The sequence below is a fragment of the Emydura macquarii genome, unplaced genomic scaffold (assembly GCF_026122565.2).
Source record: "Emydura macquarii macquarii isolate MOO-44397 ecotype Brisbane River unplaced genomic scaffold, CSIRO-AGI_Emac_v2 contig_2205, whole genome shotgun sequence".
Lineage (NCBI taxonomy): Eukaryota > Metazoa > Chordata > Testudines > Chelidae > Emydura > Emydura macquarii.
The window spans coordinates 27437193-27456086 of record NW_027132342.1 but is presented as its reverse complement, the minus strand read 5'-3'; the positions used below and the strand labels follow the sequence as shown (position 1 = coordinate 27456086).

Below are 18894 nucleotides of genomic sequence, written 5' to 3'. Positions count from 1 at the left end.
ACACTGCATAGAGGACACCATTTTGCCCTACTGACTGACATTCTCTGCATGGCATGAACTTGCACACACCATATGTATGAGGTCACACTCTGCAGAGGACACCATTTTGTAGAGCAAAATGGCATCCTCCATGAGCGGTGACCTCACATGTAAGGTGCATGCAAAGTCATAGTGTGTGAAGGATGACATATTGCTCTTCAAAATGGCATTCTCCATGATGTCTGGGGTCCTGTCAGGAAAGACTTCATTAAAACAGGGTCATGCGTGCAGAAAGTTTGGGAACCCCTGCTCTGACCCAAACTTCAAACCTACTCCTAACGCAAACAAGAAACTTTAAACTTTATGACTTTAAAGTCCATGTATCTGATTGCTTTGACCACTTAACAACTCTTCTTGTTTGTTTCTTTTCTTTTATAATAAACCTTTAGTTTTAGATACTAAAGGATTGGCTGGCAGTGTGGTATTTTGGGTAAGATCCAAACTAGTACTGATCTGGTAATGTGGCTGTCCCTTTGGGTATCAGAAAAACATTTTGTACAGTGAGCCGAGTTTTAAATAACTTCTCACCTTACTGGACCTATTTACTGACTTGGAGCCTGAGACTGAAATGCAATAAAGGGGGCTGTGTGATCTCCTTTTTTGGCTTCTTGATAACCAGTGTGGGGTGATCAGAAGCATCGTTTGTGACTGGTTGGTGAATCTAACTACAATGCTAGCTACCAGTTTTGGGGGAATCTGCTCTCCATTTTGCAGCCTGCCCCGACCTTGGTATTTTCAGTGTGGGCTACCCTAGGCACTAGTCACAATAGTCACGGCATTAGTCAATTTATTTAGGCATTTCTTAAGACAACTAGAGAGTAGTCTGAAAAAGCAAGCAATGCATGAGCTCTGTGTCTGAGTTCTTCAATTCTCAGAGCAACTGACTGCATAAAAATGCAGACACCACACAATTCTTTAACAATTCTTGATATATCAGAGGTATATTACACTAATATGAAGGTTCTTTGTGAAGTAAAATGTAGAATCACAGATGTCTCACCAAAATTCACAGGTCCTCAGCTTACTCAAAGTTCTGGGAAGAAATTCCATATAAGCCATATATTTTATATATTTCTTGTTCACACTTAACTGCATCTGAGCTGACATTATACTGTGCTGATATTTCCCTATGAAGCCTATTGAGACTATCTGCTCATTTTAAGCTAAACCTGAAAGTGCATGTAAACTTCAGATTTTTAATGCATGCATGCTATTGATATGAAATATTTGTTAATTTTCTAGTACAACACATTTGCACACATTTGTCCGTTTACATAGATTTTCTCTAATTAAGATCACTAAATCAACTCCCAACAATTTCAAAGAGAGGTGAATCAGGTTCCAAGTGTAGAACCTAGTCCTATATATTGTTATCCTATAGTACCTCTGAAGTGCTTTCATTATTCACATCCACTGCATTTCCTGGGGCTGCAGAGGAATCAGAATCCGAGCTCTGAGACCCAGCTCTGCCTGGAGTCTGAAACAGAAGAAATATAAACTTTATTAAACCGAGTCTGAAGTCTATGTTGCAAAAAGGAATCTTTTTTATAAATTTGTTTATAAATTTTACGATTTTTACAAAAATAGTAAATTGAACAAACTGACAAGCTCACTACATAAATTGTCAATGCAATAATGTACAATCAAAACCTACTGCCAAGACCCCACAACATCACTTGAGTGAGTATTTATTAGAAAGATCAATACTCACCAATTTAATATATAAGTATTTAATATATAAAGAACTAAGCCAAATTGCGCTTATTATTCAAATTATAGCTAAATACAGTGAAATGGTTATTCAACAGAAAAATCCTAGAAATATAAATTCAGCCTCTTAAACAAAACACTAAATGAATACTAACATACTACTCTGCAGACTGAAGGGTTTTGATAAACTAAAAAATGTTCTTTTATATTTGTCAGATTATTCAATAGAAAAGCTGACAAAAGTAGGCCCCATTGATATAGTATAGTAGTAAGTAAATACAAATGTATTACTTTACAAATCACAAAATTTCAATATAGAAGATAAGTAGAAAACTAAAGTTAAAATAGCTTTGTATATCAAACTTCCAATTAAATTAGACTAGATTATTCAGCAAGCAACCCTATAAAATTAAGTCATATATTTGAATTTGCTTTCAATATATACTACTTTGCAGAGTAGTTTCAAACCAGTAAACAAATTAAGTAAATATTACTTCATTCAAAGCCTGGTGAAATTGATTCAGGTTACTAATTCTCATCCAATTCATCCTACTTTTCAGCAAGAGATTCATTTTTCCTTCTCTTATCTACCTCAAAAGTTCCACTGCTTCATCAGAATCATAAAAGAAAGCTAGCATCCTTGACAAGGCAAACTTTAGCATGGAAAGTTACTGAAACAGCAAATCCACAAAAAAGAAAAATCTTCCTTAGCATAAAATCCTGTGTGGGTCCAGATCGTTCTGAAAAAACATGATTTTGTTTATTCTTATAGTGAATCTTTACTTTTGGTCTCTGAACCACTGACCATCAAATCACTTCCAATCTAGAGTCAAATCAAAGTTTATCTTAAGAATTCCGTTCAGGGGATTAGAACCAGAATGAAGTACTGATGCTGTAATTTTGTTGGTAATCTGGAAATATTTTTTATTTTATTTTATTTTATTTTAGTCCTGCTCTGAGCAGGGGGTTGGACTAGATGACCTCCTGAGGTCCCTTCCAACTCTATGATTCTATGAGGGATTCACAATTAATGCATACAGAATTTTAAAATAAAGAGATCGAACTATATGAATAAGTTTTGTCTACAAACTTCAGAAATACAAAAATCCTAACATTATTTATCTTGGAAAAATTTTGCAAAACCTTAAATTTTAAAGATATCAAAGAGCCCTTTATAAAGACACCTCCAAATGTAATCTTCTCCCTTAGTTTGAAATTGAAGTTGTGTTTATAAATAATATTCATTTCTTTTTTCCACCAGGATTACAGATTTGTATTAATAATTAAATATAATTTTAAATATATCTGATCAAATCTGTCATCTAATGACTGCATTGCTGCTAACATAAGTACATCTTAAAGACGTCTTTGAAGATCCAATGTATGAGGGGAGTGATTGTGAGAAAGGAAGATTAGCTGAATGAACTGCACCTAACAGAGGTGGGCAAAGGTTTGTCAGGAGACAGGAGAAGAGAGAGACTCTTTTTGTTGCATCCTCCCCCTTCAGTTGTTGCTGAAATGGTCACTGCTACAAGCTTATCCACTTTGTGTGCTTTGTTATTTTGTTGACTTGCTGGAAACATGAAAGAAGACAAAAAACCAACATGAGAGAACAATATAGCCTCATTCTAGTTTTAAAATTATTATTTAGAGTGCAAAGGTGTCAATAATGTGCTAGAAGATTTCTAACAACAGAAGATGATGACACAGCCCCACCTCCAAAAGTTTATAATCTAAAAGGCAAAAAAATGGATCAAGGGTGGAAGAAGGGAATATGACATATAAACATATGTGATATATATGTCAAGGTGATGCCTGGCATCTATAGTGGTACTTCTCATGACTTTTTTTTGTTTGTTTATTTGGGGTTTTTTACATATTGTATCAGCAACCATATATTGCTTTCTTACCAAGCACTTCATTTCCTATAGATTTCACAACAGAAGCAGATCTAAGACCTGATCTATACTAGAATTTTTGTTGACCAAAGTCAGCTTTTCGCACCAAAACAGTGGTGTACACACTGCAATCCTCCTCTCCTCCCACCGACCCAACTCCCGATTTTACAACAAAATCAAACCACCTCAACAAGAGGCGTAGAACTTTGTGCATCAAACTTTTAGCAACAAAGTGTCAGTGTAGACACCATACTTGGTTACGTAGCAGTAAATGGCCTCTAGGAAGTGTTCCACAATGCCCATCGTGACTGCTCCGGCCATCAGTTTGAACTCTTCTACCTGCAGGTATCCGCCTCTCCCCCTTTAAAGTCCCAGGAATTTTTCAAATTCCACTTCCTGCTTGGTCGGCATGGAGAGCTCACCTCTCATCTTCCCAGCTGACCACGCACCAAACGCTCTCCCTCTTGGAGCACACTGGAGCTTCTGTATCTGATCAGCATTTGGGGAGAGGAGACTGTGCAGTCCCAACTCCACTCCAGCTGAAGGAACTTTGTTATGTACAATCAAATTTCTCATTTAATGGTGGAGAAGGGCTATGAATGGGACATGCTGCAGTGCCATGCAAAAATCAAGGAGCTGTGGCAGGGGTACCAAAAGGCTAGGGAGTCAAACTATCGCTCTGATGCAAAGCCAAAGACCTACCGCTTCTATAAGGAACTGGAAGCCATCCTCAGCAGCCACCCCACTTCCACTGCCAAGAGACCCATGGATACCTCTGCAGGCCCGGAGACAGTGGGACACCGGACTCAATCCTGACAAAGAAGTCATGGATGAGAAGATGGAGTTGGAGGACAATGTGCAGCAGGGGACCAGATCATTTGCTGACATGGGGAGCCAGGATCTCTTCTCGACCCCAGAGGGTTCAAGACAGTCCTGTCCTATGGCTCTGACATAGAGGATGCAGAAGACGGGAGCTCAGGTAAGTGAGTTTTTGGAGCTGATGCTGCTCAGTTACATGAGGTACAGCTGTCCTTTGCTTTGTTGCATTATACAACTGATTGAAGGGATAGCAATGCACAAGGGTAGGCTGTATTTGCATGTGCTTCTCATTCCCCTGTTCAGCTAGGCAGTGCCACAGAAAAGTATTTTAATGCACACTGAGATTTCACAGGAAACCTCCAGAGAGATCTCTAGGAAACTTTCCTGGAGGTATTCGCCAATCCTCTGCCGGAGATTCCTTGGCTTAGCTGCTTGGTTTCTTCTCCCATTGTAGGAAACTTTCCCAAGCCAATCAGCAATCACTTGTGCAGGGACCAAAGCAGCACACAGGTGAGCAGCACTGGGACCTGATTTGAAGCTGCTGACATGAGGTGATATACCCTAGTATCCTTGCTTACTTTCAGGAGTGAGATGTCGGCTTCTATGGCCCCCACTTGTGGAAAATAGTGGCACAACTTGAAATTTTGTCCCTGTCTACCTGCATCAATCCCCCAAACAGTCACCCAGAACCTTTTCCCCAGCTTGAGTGCCCCCTCCCCCTGAGCACAACTCACCATGCCCTAGTTGATCACTGAGCTGTGCGCTTGCCAGTGGACAGACAGAAAGAGGGATATTTTACAATAATACATCAATGCAGTTATTGCACTCACAATAATGCTTCTGCTCATTGTTTATTGTGCTTCTACAGATGTGCCCTTAAGGGGAAACCCCCCACACCTGCAGCTGATAAGAAAACAACCATGGGGAAGTAAAGAGGAGATGTTGCAAGAACTCCAAGTCCTCTGAGGCAGAAGAAAAAAGGGCATGGAGACACAGTGTGTCTTAAAATCAAAAAATTGATAGGTCGGAGAGGAGGGAAAACCAGGAGCGAGTGATAGCAAGTCACGAGCACATGATAAAAGCCCTGGTGGAGCAAATGCAGCAGCTAAAGTCACTCATAACGCTGCAGACTGAATTCATGCGTGCTCACCCCCGCTTTGTAGCCAGTACAGAACTGCTATCTATGCTCTCCCCTAACTCTAACCGCACAATACTACCAAACTCCTTGCCTGTCTCGGTACCCAGTTCACTCCACCCCTTCAGACAATTTTCAGAATGATAGCTGTCATAGATCACGCTGCCCCTCACTGCTTTCTCCCCTCCAGCTCAGCTTTTCTTGTGTGTTCTGAACAATTGTTATTTAATAAAGACATCCTCTGTGAAGGATAACTACTCTTTATTTGTCTCTTGCACATGGTGGTGGTACCTCACATTGATACATAGTGCAAACTGGCTAGCAGACTTAGCATGGCACAGTGCTGCTTATAAAGAGCCCTTATTGGTGCTCATTGTCAAAATAGTTCCTCAGGCCTCCCTGATTCAAGGGGCAACTTGTTGTGCCCCTCTGATAGCCCTGACATCTAGTTGTTCATACTCAGCCACAAGGTGATCTGCCTCTGTGCTCCACCCAGAGGAAAACTTTTCACCCTTAGCTTCACAAATACTATGGAGTATACAGCAGGCAGCTATAATCATGGGAATATTTTCCTCATTTAGGTCTAATCTGCCATAAAGGCATCGCCAGCAATCTTTTAATCTGCCAAATGCACATTCAACCGTCATTCAGCACCTGCTCAACCTGTTGTTGAAGCGCTCCGGGCTGCTAGCCAGGTTGCCCATATAAGGCTTCATGAGCCATGACAGTAAGGGGTAAGCTGGTCTCTCAGCATTACTATGGGCATTTCAACATCCCCCGTTGTAATTTTGTGGTGTGGAAAGAAAGTCCCTGCTTGCAGCTTTCTGTATAGGCTAGTGTGCTCCTGAAGATGCATGCATCATGCACCTTCCCTGACCAAGCCGCGTTGATGTCAGCGAAACACCTACGGAGATCCACAAGTGCCTGCACTACCATAGAGAATTATCCCTTTTTACTGATGTACTGAGGCCAAAATTGGGATATGCATGTCATCTATCACCCCGCCATAGTTATGGAATCCCCTCGCTGCAAAGCCATCCTCTATTTCACACACACTTCCAAGACTCACGGTCCTTCATAGCAGAATGTGATTAATGGCTTTGAACACTTGCAATAACACAGCTCCAACATGGACTTCCCGATTCCAAACTAATAACGACCAACTGGTAGCAATCTGGAATTGCCAGCTTCCACATGGCGATCACCACACGCTTCCCCACTGAGAGGGCAGCTCTTATTCTGATGTCCTGGCATCACAGGGCAGTGGCGTGCTCCACACATAGTTCCATGAAGGTGGCTTTGTGAATTCAAAAGCCACTGCTCATCATCCCTGACCTGAATAACAATGTGATCCCACCACTTATTTCACACACCCAAAACTCAGCATAAACAAGAAAGGGCATTCTGTGGATAGGCAGTAGGATAGAAGAAAGTACAGAGGCTGTTGTAGGAGAGCAAGGTATCCAGGCTGACATCACTGGTGAAATGAAGGGGGCAGGGAGCAACACAAAAAAATAGGGAGGTCAGATAAGTAGAGGGGGGCGAAGGTGTCATGCAGGGCTTTGAAGGCAGTGATAAAAGCTTCATGTGGCAGATAGCCTGCACTCAAGAAGCTATTTGAAGATCATAACAACTTTTGTTGCACCTACAAGTTATGAACAATGTTACATAGCCCTCTGTGCCAGCAGACAGTGTTCTTTATATTAACTAATATATCCTTTATATAAAATTCTCCTACCATAGGGGAGATTCAGGGGAGGGATTCAAAGAGGGGAGCAATGTGATTTAAAAAACCCTTGCAATATTCTTAAGTAAATTACATTACAAAAGTAATTGGCAAAATACTCAAGGAGGGCTAAATTGCTGACATGCGTTTTCTAAAAAGCTATGAAATATCCAGCAGCAAAGGGAGCAGAGAAGTCTCCTGATACTCCTTGGGAGACATCCTGTGCATAGGGATATTAGCATAAGATTAAGTGATATAACATGTGAAGTAAGAACATTTGTGTATGTTGAAGACACTAATTATCTTTTCCTTTCTTGATAACAAATAGCTTTTAACTCACATCCACACCCTAAGAGCTACACCCTTCTACAGATAGTCAACAGTCAATCTTCAGGTCAAACTACTGCAATGCTCTTTAGTTTAAAAAATATGTCTACTACGTGAAAAGCTGGAAATTTGCTAATAAATTTTACTGAATGTCTCAGCAAAGCAGCAGCATTGACTCCACTGTAACAGAAAACCTTCTGATAGGGATTTCTGAATCCTGTCCAAATCTCATGTTGTGGTAATAAGTTCTAATACACCAATTGTCTAAGTATGAATATTCCTGAAGTTCTAGATGACAGAGGTGAGTAACCGCCACTGATAAATAATTGGTGAAAGAACAGGACCAACTTGTATAGGAAATGATTATTGCCTAACTTGAAGCTTAGGTATCTCATGGGCGTTAGCCTTCTAAATATGGTGAAGGATGCATTTTGAGAGTCAAACTCCAAAGCAATCTTAAGAAGAAGAGAAGGAATTATGTTACCGTATGAAATTTTGTTTTAATCAAACATATGTTGAGATCAGTATTGGACACAGATCCCCCTTTTCTTCATGGGAAGGAGAAAGCAATGAGACTAAAACCCTCTAATCTAAAACTAAAAGGTCCTGGCACCCACTCCATTATTCCTAGCTGGAAAAAGGGAGGACTTCTGCCCTCAATTTCACATGAGATGGATCTGAGTAGAAAAGGATTTAATTTTTTATCAGAAGTAGGGGCGGAACCATCTCCTGTAACCAAGAAGCCAATGGCCCATAGTAATAGCCCTTCAAACTGTAAAGGAGAACAAAATAGTCCTCAACAGCATGCATGAGGGGGGGTCAATGCAAAAGATTCTCTGTACTTGACCAGCAAAACTGCTACTTGGAAAATGTTCACAATGGGTCTGGTTCTCCATTCACACTGGCGTAAACAAGAAGTAGCTCTGCTGAAGTCAATGGAGTTATCCTTGTATAAGCAAAATAATAATCAGACCCAATGTCATCATAGGTGTTGAGCAAGATGAATATTGGCATCTCTTATGTTATTAAGCTCTCTGAGATTGACACCCATAAGGTCTGTAGGGTTTAATAGTCAGGATATGATTCTAAGTGAGACTAATGTGAAAAGGGGAAGGAGAGGGGTTTTCAAATGGGTATGTATGTGTGCATTCTTAAATGGCTAACATCCAAGGTATAGGCAATAATCCTTGGCTCCATTAATGTGCTCTACGTTTCATCTGTTTTTGAATTAATGAAATCAGGACTGTTATCCAGAGGGGGGAAGAAAATTCAATAGATTCCACTGGGAAGATAAAGGAAGTCTCTTCAATTATAATTATTAAGAATTTGTTTCCTATAATACACACAAAGTACTAGATCAGAGCTCGATAAACCTGGTGCGCCAGGTCACCATGGCGCCTAGGAATTTAATTCTGGCGCCTAGTATTTCTTCCAGTGAAGGACTGGGTCCCGGGGGGAGCAGCCGCCACACTCCGGCCAGGGGACCACTGCTCACGTTGTGGGAGAGAGGCGGGGGAGAAGGGGTGGGGCCAGGAAGGGGGGCAGAGAGAGAGAGAGAGAGAGAGAGAGGGAGTGTGTGTGTGGGGGGCTGCTGGGCCCATGTGGTGGGAGAGGGCGGGGGGAAAAGAGGCTGCCACAGCCAGCCCACCAGACTTGAATGAACACTGGAGAATTATCCTTGAAACCAGATGGGCAGACAATTATGAAAATGCAAAGTTTCAAGTATCTGAGTTTCAGAATCCAGGAAAATGGGGAAATGGAAGCTTAAATTAGAGATAGGATAATAAACTGCCCGATGGCCAAGTTCACCCACGCTCTCTCCTCCCTGACACAAAAAAATACAAATATGAATTGAGAGTTTCAGGTAGAAGTTATCAAGTACAATTCAGCAATAACACATTCCAATTACTGCTCATCTCCGGCAGCGCATCTGAGTGCTGAATTCTTTGTTTAGCCATCATTTGCGATCGTGTGTATCACAGTGTATGGTTGGTGGACATTTTGTTGGCACATGGCACAAAGCAAGGAGCACAGTGATTGGCTTGTGTGCTCATCCGTGTTAAATGCATAATAGACACGAGACAAATGATGCTTTGTAGTCTTGTGGTGTGTACAGGTGTACACATGTGTCTCGCCCATAACTTGTTTACCATTCAATGATGGAACGTGAAATTTTTTTGGTAGTCGTTAAAACATAAAACCCTGAAAGCTCCTGTCTGGCTCCTTAATTTTTGGGCTGGCTCCTAGATACAAAGCAAATCTGTCGAGCCCTGTACTAGATGTTGTACATAAAATAAAGGAAAGCATGGTCCCCTCCCCGAAGAGCTTACAGAACTAAAATGTTGCCAGTTCCTCCTCCTCCTATTGCAAAATTTCATCTCTAATGTGCACATATCCAGAAGAAGACTTATCTATCTTAGACAAGTGGGAAGTAGGAGGGATGGGAATACTGCATATTATGTTGTTACTCTCCTTTTCTTCACCTTGAAACTCTATGAATTTGAGGCAGAAGCACCTTGCCATACAGAACATAAGCTGTGTTCATGTTGAACAAAAGTTATGCCCAGAAGACCATCATTCTACTACCCCACGGCACCAAGGAGCCACAAAGGAGGGGCTCAGATACCACATTTTTCTTGTTTAATTTCTTATGAGAAGGGAATTTTTAGAATCAAGAGGGGCTCAATTCTGAGGATGATGGAGAGACTTTCCTACAGTCCCTAACTATGGAGAAACTTTAATTCTAGAAACCTCAGAGCCAACTATGTCCTCATCTGTTCAAATGTCTCCACTACACAATTTCTCTCATCTGGTAATAGACCTTTCTGATACAAAGGGAATGTCTGCATTAAGGGAATGTCTGCATTAAGGGATGCGCCTTTTCTGGAACCCTAGCAATGAAAGCAGATCTTTGGTTCCATCCTTCAGGACCTAAAATATAAAAAAAAAGCTCCTTCATGTACTTTAGCAGTGAAGCCTTAGAATAAAAAAAATGGAAGTACAGAAAAATGAGCAAACTTGCTAACCTTGGCAATGATACAAGGAGACTGTTCTGCAGCCCATCTACTTAGGAGGAAAGAAATGAATAGTGGGAGGGTGGACACTTCTAGACCCACACTTCTGGAACATTTGGATCTGTGCCAGAGATGTGTGCCTCCACAACAGAGAATGAGCCAATGTCTAGAGTAGGGATCTGCTGAAGCTATTAATGATGAAGAAAATGTTATTCTTCTCTTTCTGGTGTAAATTCTTGCATAATGTTACTGTGCATGGTTCAACAGCTGCCATGCTTCACCCCTGAGATGTCTGCATTTCAACATGAGTTATGCATATTAAGTATTGATAGCTTGTAAAACACAAATTATTTAAAGCATTTGGCCCCACAAATGCATGGTTATTGCAATGTTCAGGATGAAAAGTGCTATATACATGTAAAATATTATTACTGCTTGGTTGATAAAAGTTACTGCTTTATGAAACACCTTAGGGATGCTATAGTCAGATTGAAATGCAAGACATGTCTTATTGGTGGTGTTATGCAAACACTCGCCAAAGTTATTAAACAATACCTGGTAAAAATCTTTTTAACCTTTTGAAAGTAAAATGCTTACTCAAAGCACACATAATAGTTCTAGCCTACAACATAGGAAAAAGCATGCTATTAAGGGGTTTGTATGTGCTTTTTTAAAAAAAGCGTTAACCTTCAGAATCTGGAGAAATGCACAAAACGTGCATTAGGATTATAGTAGAGAAATTACTATCATGAAAAATTTAACGCAAATTTAGTAGGATATTATGAAGATGTTGAAGCCTCAAAATCAATTCACAGTACAACTTTAAAGGTTACACGGTATACATGTAATTATAAGTAAATTGGAGGAAGAATCTTTTTAAAATTGATCTTTGCATAATGAAATATATCTATAAATACACATATGTAGTTTAGGATTCAAGCATAAACACTGCTGTACCGTGCACTATGCACATCACAGTATATACGCATAGCTTTATAAGCATGGTCCATACTATATAAGCCAGGGAGGGGTGGAAGAAGGTTGATGCCCCTTTGGTTTTCTTGTTCGTTTGTCTTTTAATTATTCACTCCTGGATAAATTTCTGGGGTGTGGGTAGACAGGTGGGAAAAGTAATCTACATAAAAATACACAGAACTATTACAAATTTAAAATTCTGAAGCCTTCAAGTATGGTTAGCTTTGAAAAAATGATTATGTAAAATTAGCACCTTCTTATTCAACATATCTGCTTCCTGTATGCCTGAGTCATATTTACTTTACTTACAAGTATAAGTTTACTACTGCTAGCACGGCAGAGCCAATACAGCTGCTGAAAAACAAGCTGAACTGCACAGTATTCTTCATGTATCATCAAAACTGTAAGCTAACCAAATGCAGAATCACCACCAAAGAAAGCAAGAGGAAGAAAACAGTTTCCTTTTTGAAAACCAGGGGAAGTTTTTCTATTTATTTTACATTTGGAAACCTAGCAACTCTTATGGAATCACTGAGAGTATAAATATGGATCCCCAAAATGTCACTTTTGCATAGTCACTTCTCTGTGTATAGATAAAAACTAACTTATAGGTAGTGACTTTTTAAACATTTTTCAAATTAGATTTAACTCAACCTCTTCAAAAATAAACAAACAACACTATACAAGGCAACACAATTTTCCCAGCAGAGATTTACATACAGCATAAGGCTACTACTATTCAATCATTCTGAATTCATTAAGTAACAAATATTAAATGCAAGAATCAAAATATAGCTTTGTCCCCCTCTTTTACTAGTTGTGTGTGCTTTTATTTTTAAATTAGACGACAACAAACATTCACAAACTCATTGTTTCCCTCAGAATTTTAGTGAGAAAAGGTCTATTTTCAAGTTATTAAAAGGTATTTCACATTTTAAATTAACATTATATAAGATCATTCCAAGCCCTCAGTACATCACTTTTTATCCAGTGAAGCTGATTAGACTAAACTATTATTTAAACTAATTCACATGCTAGAAATACTGTGTACTGTATAATATTATTTACTTATTTTGAAGTGTGTCAGCTGCTTTACGGAAAAGTAAAATGAAACAGCTCCTGTCTCAAAGGACAAAATCTTCAGCCCTCATCTTGCAATCAGATCCACGCAGGCAAACCATCCACATGGAGACCCACTGAAGTCAATGGGGCTCCATATGAGTCCAAGGGTCCATCCATGCAAACCTGATTGCAGGTCAGGGGCCTAACAGACAATATATTAAAAAAAACAGGTAAGACATAGAATGCAACACACAACAGATGACTAAGCCATTCTATTCAACACATCATTTTGGTTAAAAAAGGAGGGGAATGAAAAAGAGACACACACCCTTTACTGGTTATGCCAACTTCAAAAACTAAAATGAGCTATGATCAATAGTAACCAGTATTCTATTCATCTTCTATTCTGAAAATACCATTGAAAGGGTACTTTTCAAAGACAAAAGTTACATTTGTGAATGAAATGAAAAGGTCACCAATGAATGGAAACAGTAGAAAAAGAAACAAGATTTGTGTTTAAGAAATGGCCTAAAATACAGTGGTTTTGCAGCTTCAACAGCTGCTCTTATTCATTGCTATGCAAATTGAAAGGTTACAAAGGTGAAGATTTCCCTATGCTACACACTTTCAGGATCCATGTTATATTGTCAGTTGTGACTACCTGATGGCTTAGGATGGAGAACATTAACCAAATTCAGGATATGGCCACAAAGAAAAAGAAATTATTACAAATAAACCTGTTTCAGTGATTGCAAAATGTATATAATTTTCTTCATTATTAATCAAATGTGTTCAAATATCACACACTTAAAAGGTATAGAAGAAACGCACACATGCTTTAAATTGGCAGTTTCGGAACATAATATCTTAGTTTTTAAAGTTTATATTCTTATGTATTCGTACAATCTAGGCACAAAATTAAGGGTAGTTAATAACTCCAGTGCAAGTCAGGAGTCTTCCTCATATTTTGTCAACACAATATCATATACCAGGAGCTGCTTCCAATTTTAACCCATTTTGTTTGTACACTTTTAACATAATTTTCTGTTAAAGGGACACTGTGAACTTAATTAGATGTTGTAACCAAACATTTCTTTATGTTACTAATAACTTAGATTATTGAAAAAGTTTTTTTTAAAGTTCAGATAGCCACTGTGCCTTTTGTTTATATTTTGTATTTCCTTCAGTTTGAACAATAAAATTCAATGAAAATCACTTTCATTCTTGCTCACAGTTCTAGTGTGAGTTTCAAAAACCACAGGGGAAAGTTCATTGGTTTAAAAACAACTGTCTTCTCTGAAATTTTAAAAATATGGAAACATTTATATTGGACTTAGATTTTATAAAAGATCATGTTAATTAAATTTATATTTTGGGTCACATTTCCAGTAAGCGTAAATTTTTCTAAACAGCGGTTCATTTCTCAGGATTAACAAAAACTAATTAATGTTAATACAGAAGATGATCAGCACCAGAAGCAAACTTTCCCTCTTTTTTTGCTGCTACCTTATTCTTTGGGAAGTCAAATTTCAGGCAGGAAACTGTTCCTTGTAAACAGCAACTTTCAAATAAGCAAAGAGCAAAACTCTGATTAGAAACCATGGCAGAAATAAAGTCTGAGGCACAAAATGATCAGTCATCGCAAGCTGAAAAGCACACCAATATGCCCACAGATATCCTTCCTTCCCCCACATAACAAGGATGTCCTCATTGTTGCAATACATGTTCCTTACATAGCCAGAGTGTGCCAAACTACAGTACTTTATTATTAGAACGAAAACTTCAAAAGCCTTCAGACCTTTCACAAATATGCTTATGAAAACAGGCAACTTTCAAAGCTGGTGTCAAATACCAAAGTTGGCTATTTTCACTGCTTATACATGACTAAGCTCTACATGACACTGACATTGCAAGAAAGCTATGCAGGAATTAGAGCACTCCCTTTCAGTTAGCTGAGTGACTCAACTCTATTCTGTACATCCCACCCCTGAACATTAAAGAAGAAGGCAGGCATTCCCTTTTCCTTTGAACCAGTTCACCAAAACTCCAATGGAAACCAAATGTTTTTGACAACCATGTATTTTGTCACCTATGTTTTGTTCCACATTAATATTGCATGGTCAACATCCATGTAAACCACAAGCCAACTATTAGAAGGACACAACAACACAGCAGCAAGAACCACTGAGATTTTTGGAGGGGGTGAGATCAGGAGAGCTAGGGTGCAGAATCAAATAGCACAAGTGGATTTTTTTTAACCTAGCTAAAGTTACACAGGAACCAATTCCTAAAATAAAGGAGACAGCTGGTTGGTAGTTTTTGGTATCCTGACTGGCATTTGTATGTTATTTGACTTTACAGTGTATTTATTAATCAGAGCCTAGTGAGGAGTGGGATGGAAATATATTACCCAGGGTCTGTAGGTCTGAGTGACAGTTATCTGTGAGACTTGAGTTTATTTTGATATTGTGAGTGAGTGCCTAATGGCTCCGAGAGCTCCAGAGGAAGATATAAGAAATGTATGTTTAAGAAACACAACAGACTTAGGAGACTGAGTAATGTCTCCCAACCCCAGCAGAGCCACCTCCCTGCCATTAACCCTCTCCTGACACTACGGCAGGCCTGTTCAGCACCCGGCGGACACCACCTACTGCCGCTGGAGTCAGGTGGAGAGGAGCCGGGTCGTGGGCCTGCCAAGGCTGCATCCCTCCGCTGGCTCTCTCCATTGTGTTCCCCGGCCTCGGCCTGGACCAGGCGGGGCAGAAACAAGCCCGGGCACACGACAGCGCCCTGCCCAGCCCCGACTACAAGCGAGTGTGTCGGGGAAGCGGGGCACTGCCTAGACCCTGCCAGGCAGCGAACACCGGGGAGCCAGGCACGGGCCCCGCGTCCCAGCCCGGCCTTGCAGCCAGCCCAGAGCGGGGGAGGGGAGGGGCCAGTCTAGCAGGGAACGTGCTTCCCGCACCCGCCTCCCCCACCGAGGCGGCCCGGCCGGCCTGGGGAGGCAGGCGCGGGGGGAGGACGGGTGCCAGGCTGCCATACGCGCCGCCTGTCCCCTGCCTCGTCGCCGCTGGCAGCAGGAAGCAGAGCAGCCTCCCCACGCGGCAGGTCGGGCCGGGCCGGCCGCTGTCACTCTCTTACCCGCTGCAAAATCCTCCTAAACATGGCTACAGCTGCCCCGCTCTCCGCGCCGCCCGCCCGGCACGGCCCGGCCCGGCCCGGCACGACCCGCGCGCTCGGTGACAGCGAGGGTTGCCCGCCGGGAGGAGGAGCCGCCGCCGCAGCCGAGAGGGGCGGGATGGCGGCGCCAGCCTCCGCGAGTGACGGGCAGCCGCTGGGCGGGGAGCCCGGGCCGGCTCCGGCCTGGAGGAGGGGCCTCTACGCCACAGAGCGCAGGCTGCCCTGGCCGCTCAGGCTCCAGTCCCCGCTCCCCGCCGCGAGCCGCAGCCTGCCGGGAGCCGGCGCCGCCGTCCGCTGGCTCCGGGGGAGCACCGGGATGCGCGGGGGTGGCTGTCCCCACGCGCACTGCTGGGGTTTGCCTCCCCGGGGCCTGTGCGTGGCCACCTCAGCCCCTATCGCCCCTGTCCCCTGCTGGGGCACTTGCTGTCAGCCCGCCCCGGGCAATTTAGCAACAGGTAGCTGCTGGGTGCCGGCACCAGGGGGGACACTGCACTTCCGTTTGCTGGGCTGGAGCAGTGCTGGGCTCAGCATCGGGGACAAGGTGGGCGAGGTCATAGCTTCTATTGAACCCACCCACGCCTGTGGGTGAGAGAGCCGGGCCAGGAGCGCTCTGTGACCCCTCCCACGGGTAGCTTTCTCACCGGCAGAAGTGGATCCCCTACAAGCAGGGCCCCCACCGGGTGAAGGATACACTTTACCCGGGCCCTGCCCAGGCTGCAACCCCCATTACAGGAGAGGGCTGTGTTAAAAGTTTATACTGGGCCTGAAAATATGCTTGGGCCTTGCATACAAGCTATTACCTCAGCCACCTTGGCTGGCTACTATGCTCAAGGACATCCAATAAGGGGGGAGAGAAGCAGGACAGGAGAGTAGGCCCTAGGGTGACCACATGTCCTGCTTTTATAGGGACAGTCCCAATATTCTGAGCTTTGCCTTATATAGATTCCTATTATCCCCCAACTTCCCCTGCTGATTTTTCTCCCCTGCTATCTGATCACCCTAGTGGCAGCTGCCCCAAGGCTACTCATTAAGCAGTTTGGGCTATTAATAAACTTCCTCTTTAGAACACCGGATACCTAGACCAAACCTAGTATAACCATTGCTGTAAGTGCTATAGACACACCAAAATAGTTACCCAAAACAATACTATGAGGACACTGAACTGTTGGAGAGACTAGTGAGACAATCAACCATCCCCACAACTGGAGAATGAGGAATGAATTTTCTCACTCAAACCCAGTTCAAAAAAGCATTTAAGCATGTATGTAAATCACTGCATTTTAAATTTGTGCTTAAGTGTTCAGTGACTAGGGATGTTTTTTCTGGGCCAAATCCTGGGTCTTATTGGATTCAATGGCAAACTACCACTGATCCCTCAAGAACCAGGATTTGGTTCTTAGAGCAGACATTCCACACCCTTAAGGGTAGAAAATACAGTTGTACTAGTCCAGAGAGAATGTGGAAGCAAAGACTACCATCTTTGAATCTGTCAGATTATAGGATTAATAGACCACCAGCTCCTAAAGAAAAATAAAGTTATGACTGTTTCATAGTATGAAAATTTAGTTAAGTAATTAGTATTTATTTATAATTGATAGGTGTTCTTCCCTCCCTGATTTTTCATTATTTTTAAACTTCTTCTTTAACATGGTTTAGTAATTACTTTTGAGAGATTGGTTCCTTATTTCCTTTGTTTTGTATTAATTACTATGTCTGTAAGTAGTCCAGATTTTTGGTGGAATTGCAAATAAATTTGGTGGTTGCTGTCTTTAATCTCAAACAGAAAATGGGGAAGGAGGAAATCTAATTCTAGTTTAAATTGCTTCCATACATACTGCTAGGCACTTCAGAGAGTTTGAGAAGTTACACCAGAATCCCTCAGTCGGTTATTCAAGAAAAGTGTTAATGTGGTGGCACATTCTATAGTTTGTAACTAATCTCTCTGAAATAAAATCTTTATTGCAGTTGGCTCATAGGCCTTTATTAAAGACAGTAAAAGCTCCAATGAAAGTTGAATTGCAGTCTTAACTATAAAACTTTTGATATTGCTGTAGTTACATCATTAATACTCTTGTCTTTTGCTCTGTATACAATAGTGCTGTTCTCCCAGGAGCTCTGCAATTGGTGAACATGCGGTAGCATTCCAGGATGTCACAGATGGGAGAGTAGGAGGAAAGTCTGGAATATTTTGTATCTAGCTCTTGTCATGTTCACTTCTCCTGTGGCCCAATCCTGTGTGATGCTGAACACTCAATTCCAGTTGACTTTAGAGGGAGCGGAGGATGTTGAGCTTTCAGAGGAAGGCTCCAGAATTTTGCAAGATCAGACTTCTACTTCTCAGGACAGTTTAGGTTTTTTCCTGTAGTATTGGTATCAAACTAAGAGTTCAGGAAATTGGGGGGGTGGGGGAGTACTCTCTCACCCAAATTCAGTCCTGGCCATAGAAGGGGGAAAAAAATCTAATTTAATTTATTTCTTATTTAGACACTTTTCAATTGTGTGTTATGGTTTTCCCTTTGATGCCGTCTTTCAGCTCAACCTTATAACCAAAGTCTCAAACTTGATCTTCAGATTTACTTCCTACCTGGGGTTTTCTGCATATATTACCTTGGCAGAGCCACAGTATAGAGAGTCACATGCCTGGGTTCCCAAGCCACCAAACCTTCACTAGTAGTTGGAGAGCTCTCGCTTCACCTACCTGTAAACACTATAGAAATTGAGCACATAAAAGGCCCTGCCTGCAAACAATCCTTCACACCCTCCCTTTCTTTTTCATTAATGAGATCTTTATTAAACCCATTAACTCAATTTAGTCCTATTTTTAGTTTCCTAAATGCAAATCTTGTGGTCTTTACTTAGGCAAATTGACTTCAGAGGAAGTTTTGGGTGCACCAAGAATGAAAGATCTGTCCCTAAAATATAGTGACAATTCTCTTTTACTTGTAGTGCTTTCTTCCCTATCTTTTCCTAATATTGCATACTTCTAATACTTTATTTGCTCTTCAAGGT

At 41.5% G+C, this 18894-nt stretch overlaps 1 protein-coding gene across 4 annotated transcripts in view; it reads right to left on the bottom strand.

Annotated features, from left to right (window-relative positions):
* Nucleotides 1-16630, bottom strand: part of EEA1 (early endosome antigen 1) — a 139860-nt gene extending 123230 nt beyond the window's left edge. For all 4 annotated transcript variants that reach the window (XR_010921993.1, XM_067559831.1, XM_067559829.1 and 1 more), the window contains exons 1-2: nt 15847-16630; nt 1424-1516 (exon numbers count right to left, since the gene is read on the bottom strand). Coding sequence is in view for 3 of the 4 variants with exons in the window: in XM_067559831.1 (XP_067415932.1) it covers nt 1424-1516; nt 15847-15870 (117 nt within the window). In the remaining variant the exon portion in view is untranslated. The remainder of the gene's footprint in view (nt 1-1423; nt 1517-15846) is intronic.
* Nucleotides 16631-18894: the final 2264 nt, after the last annotated feature.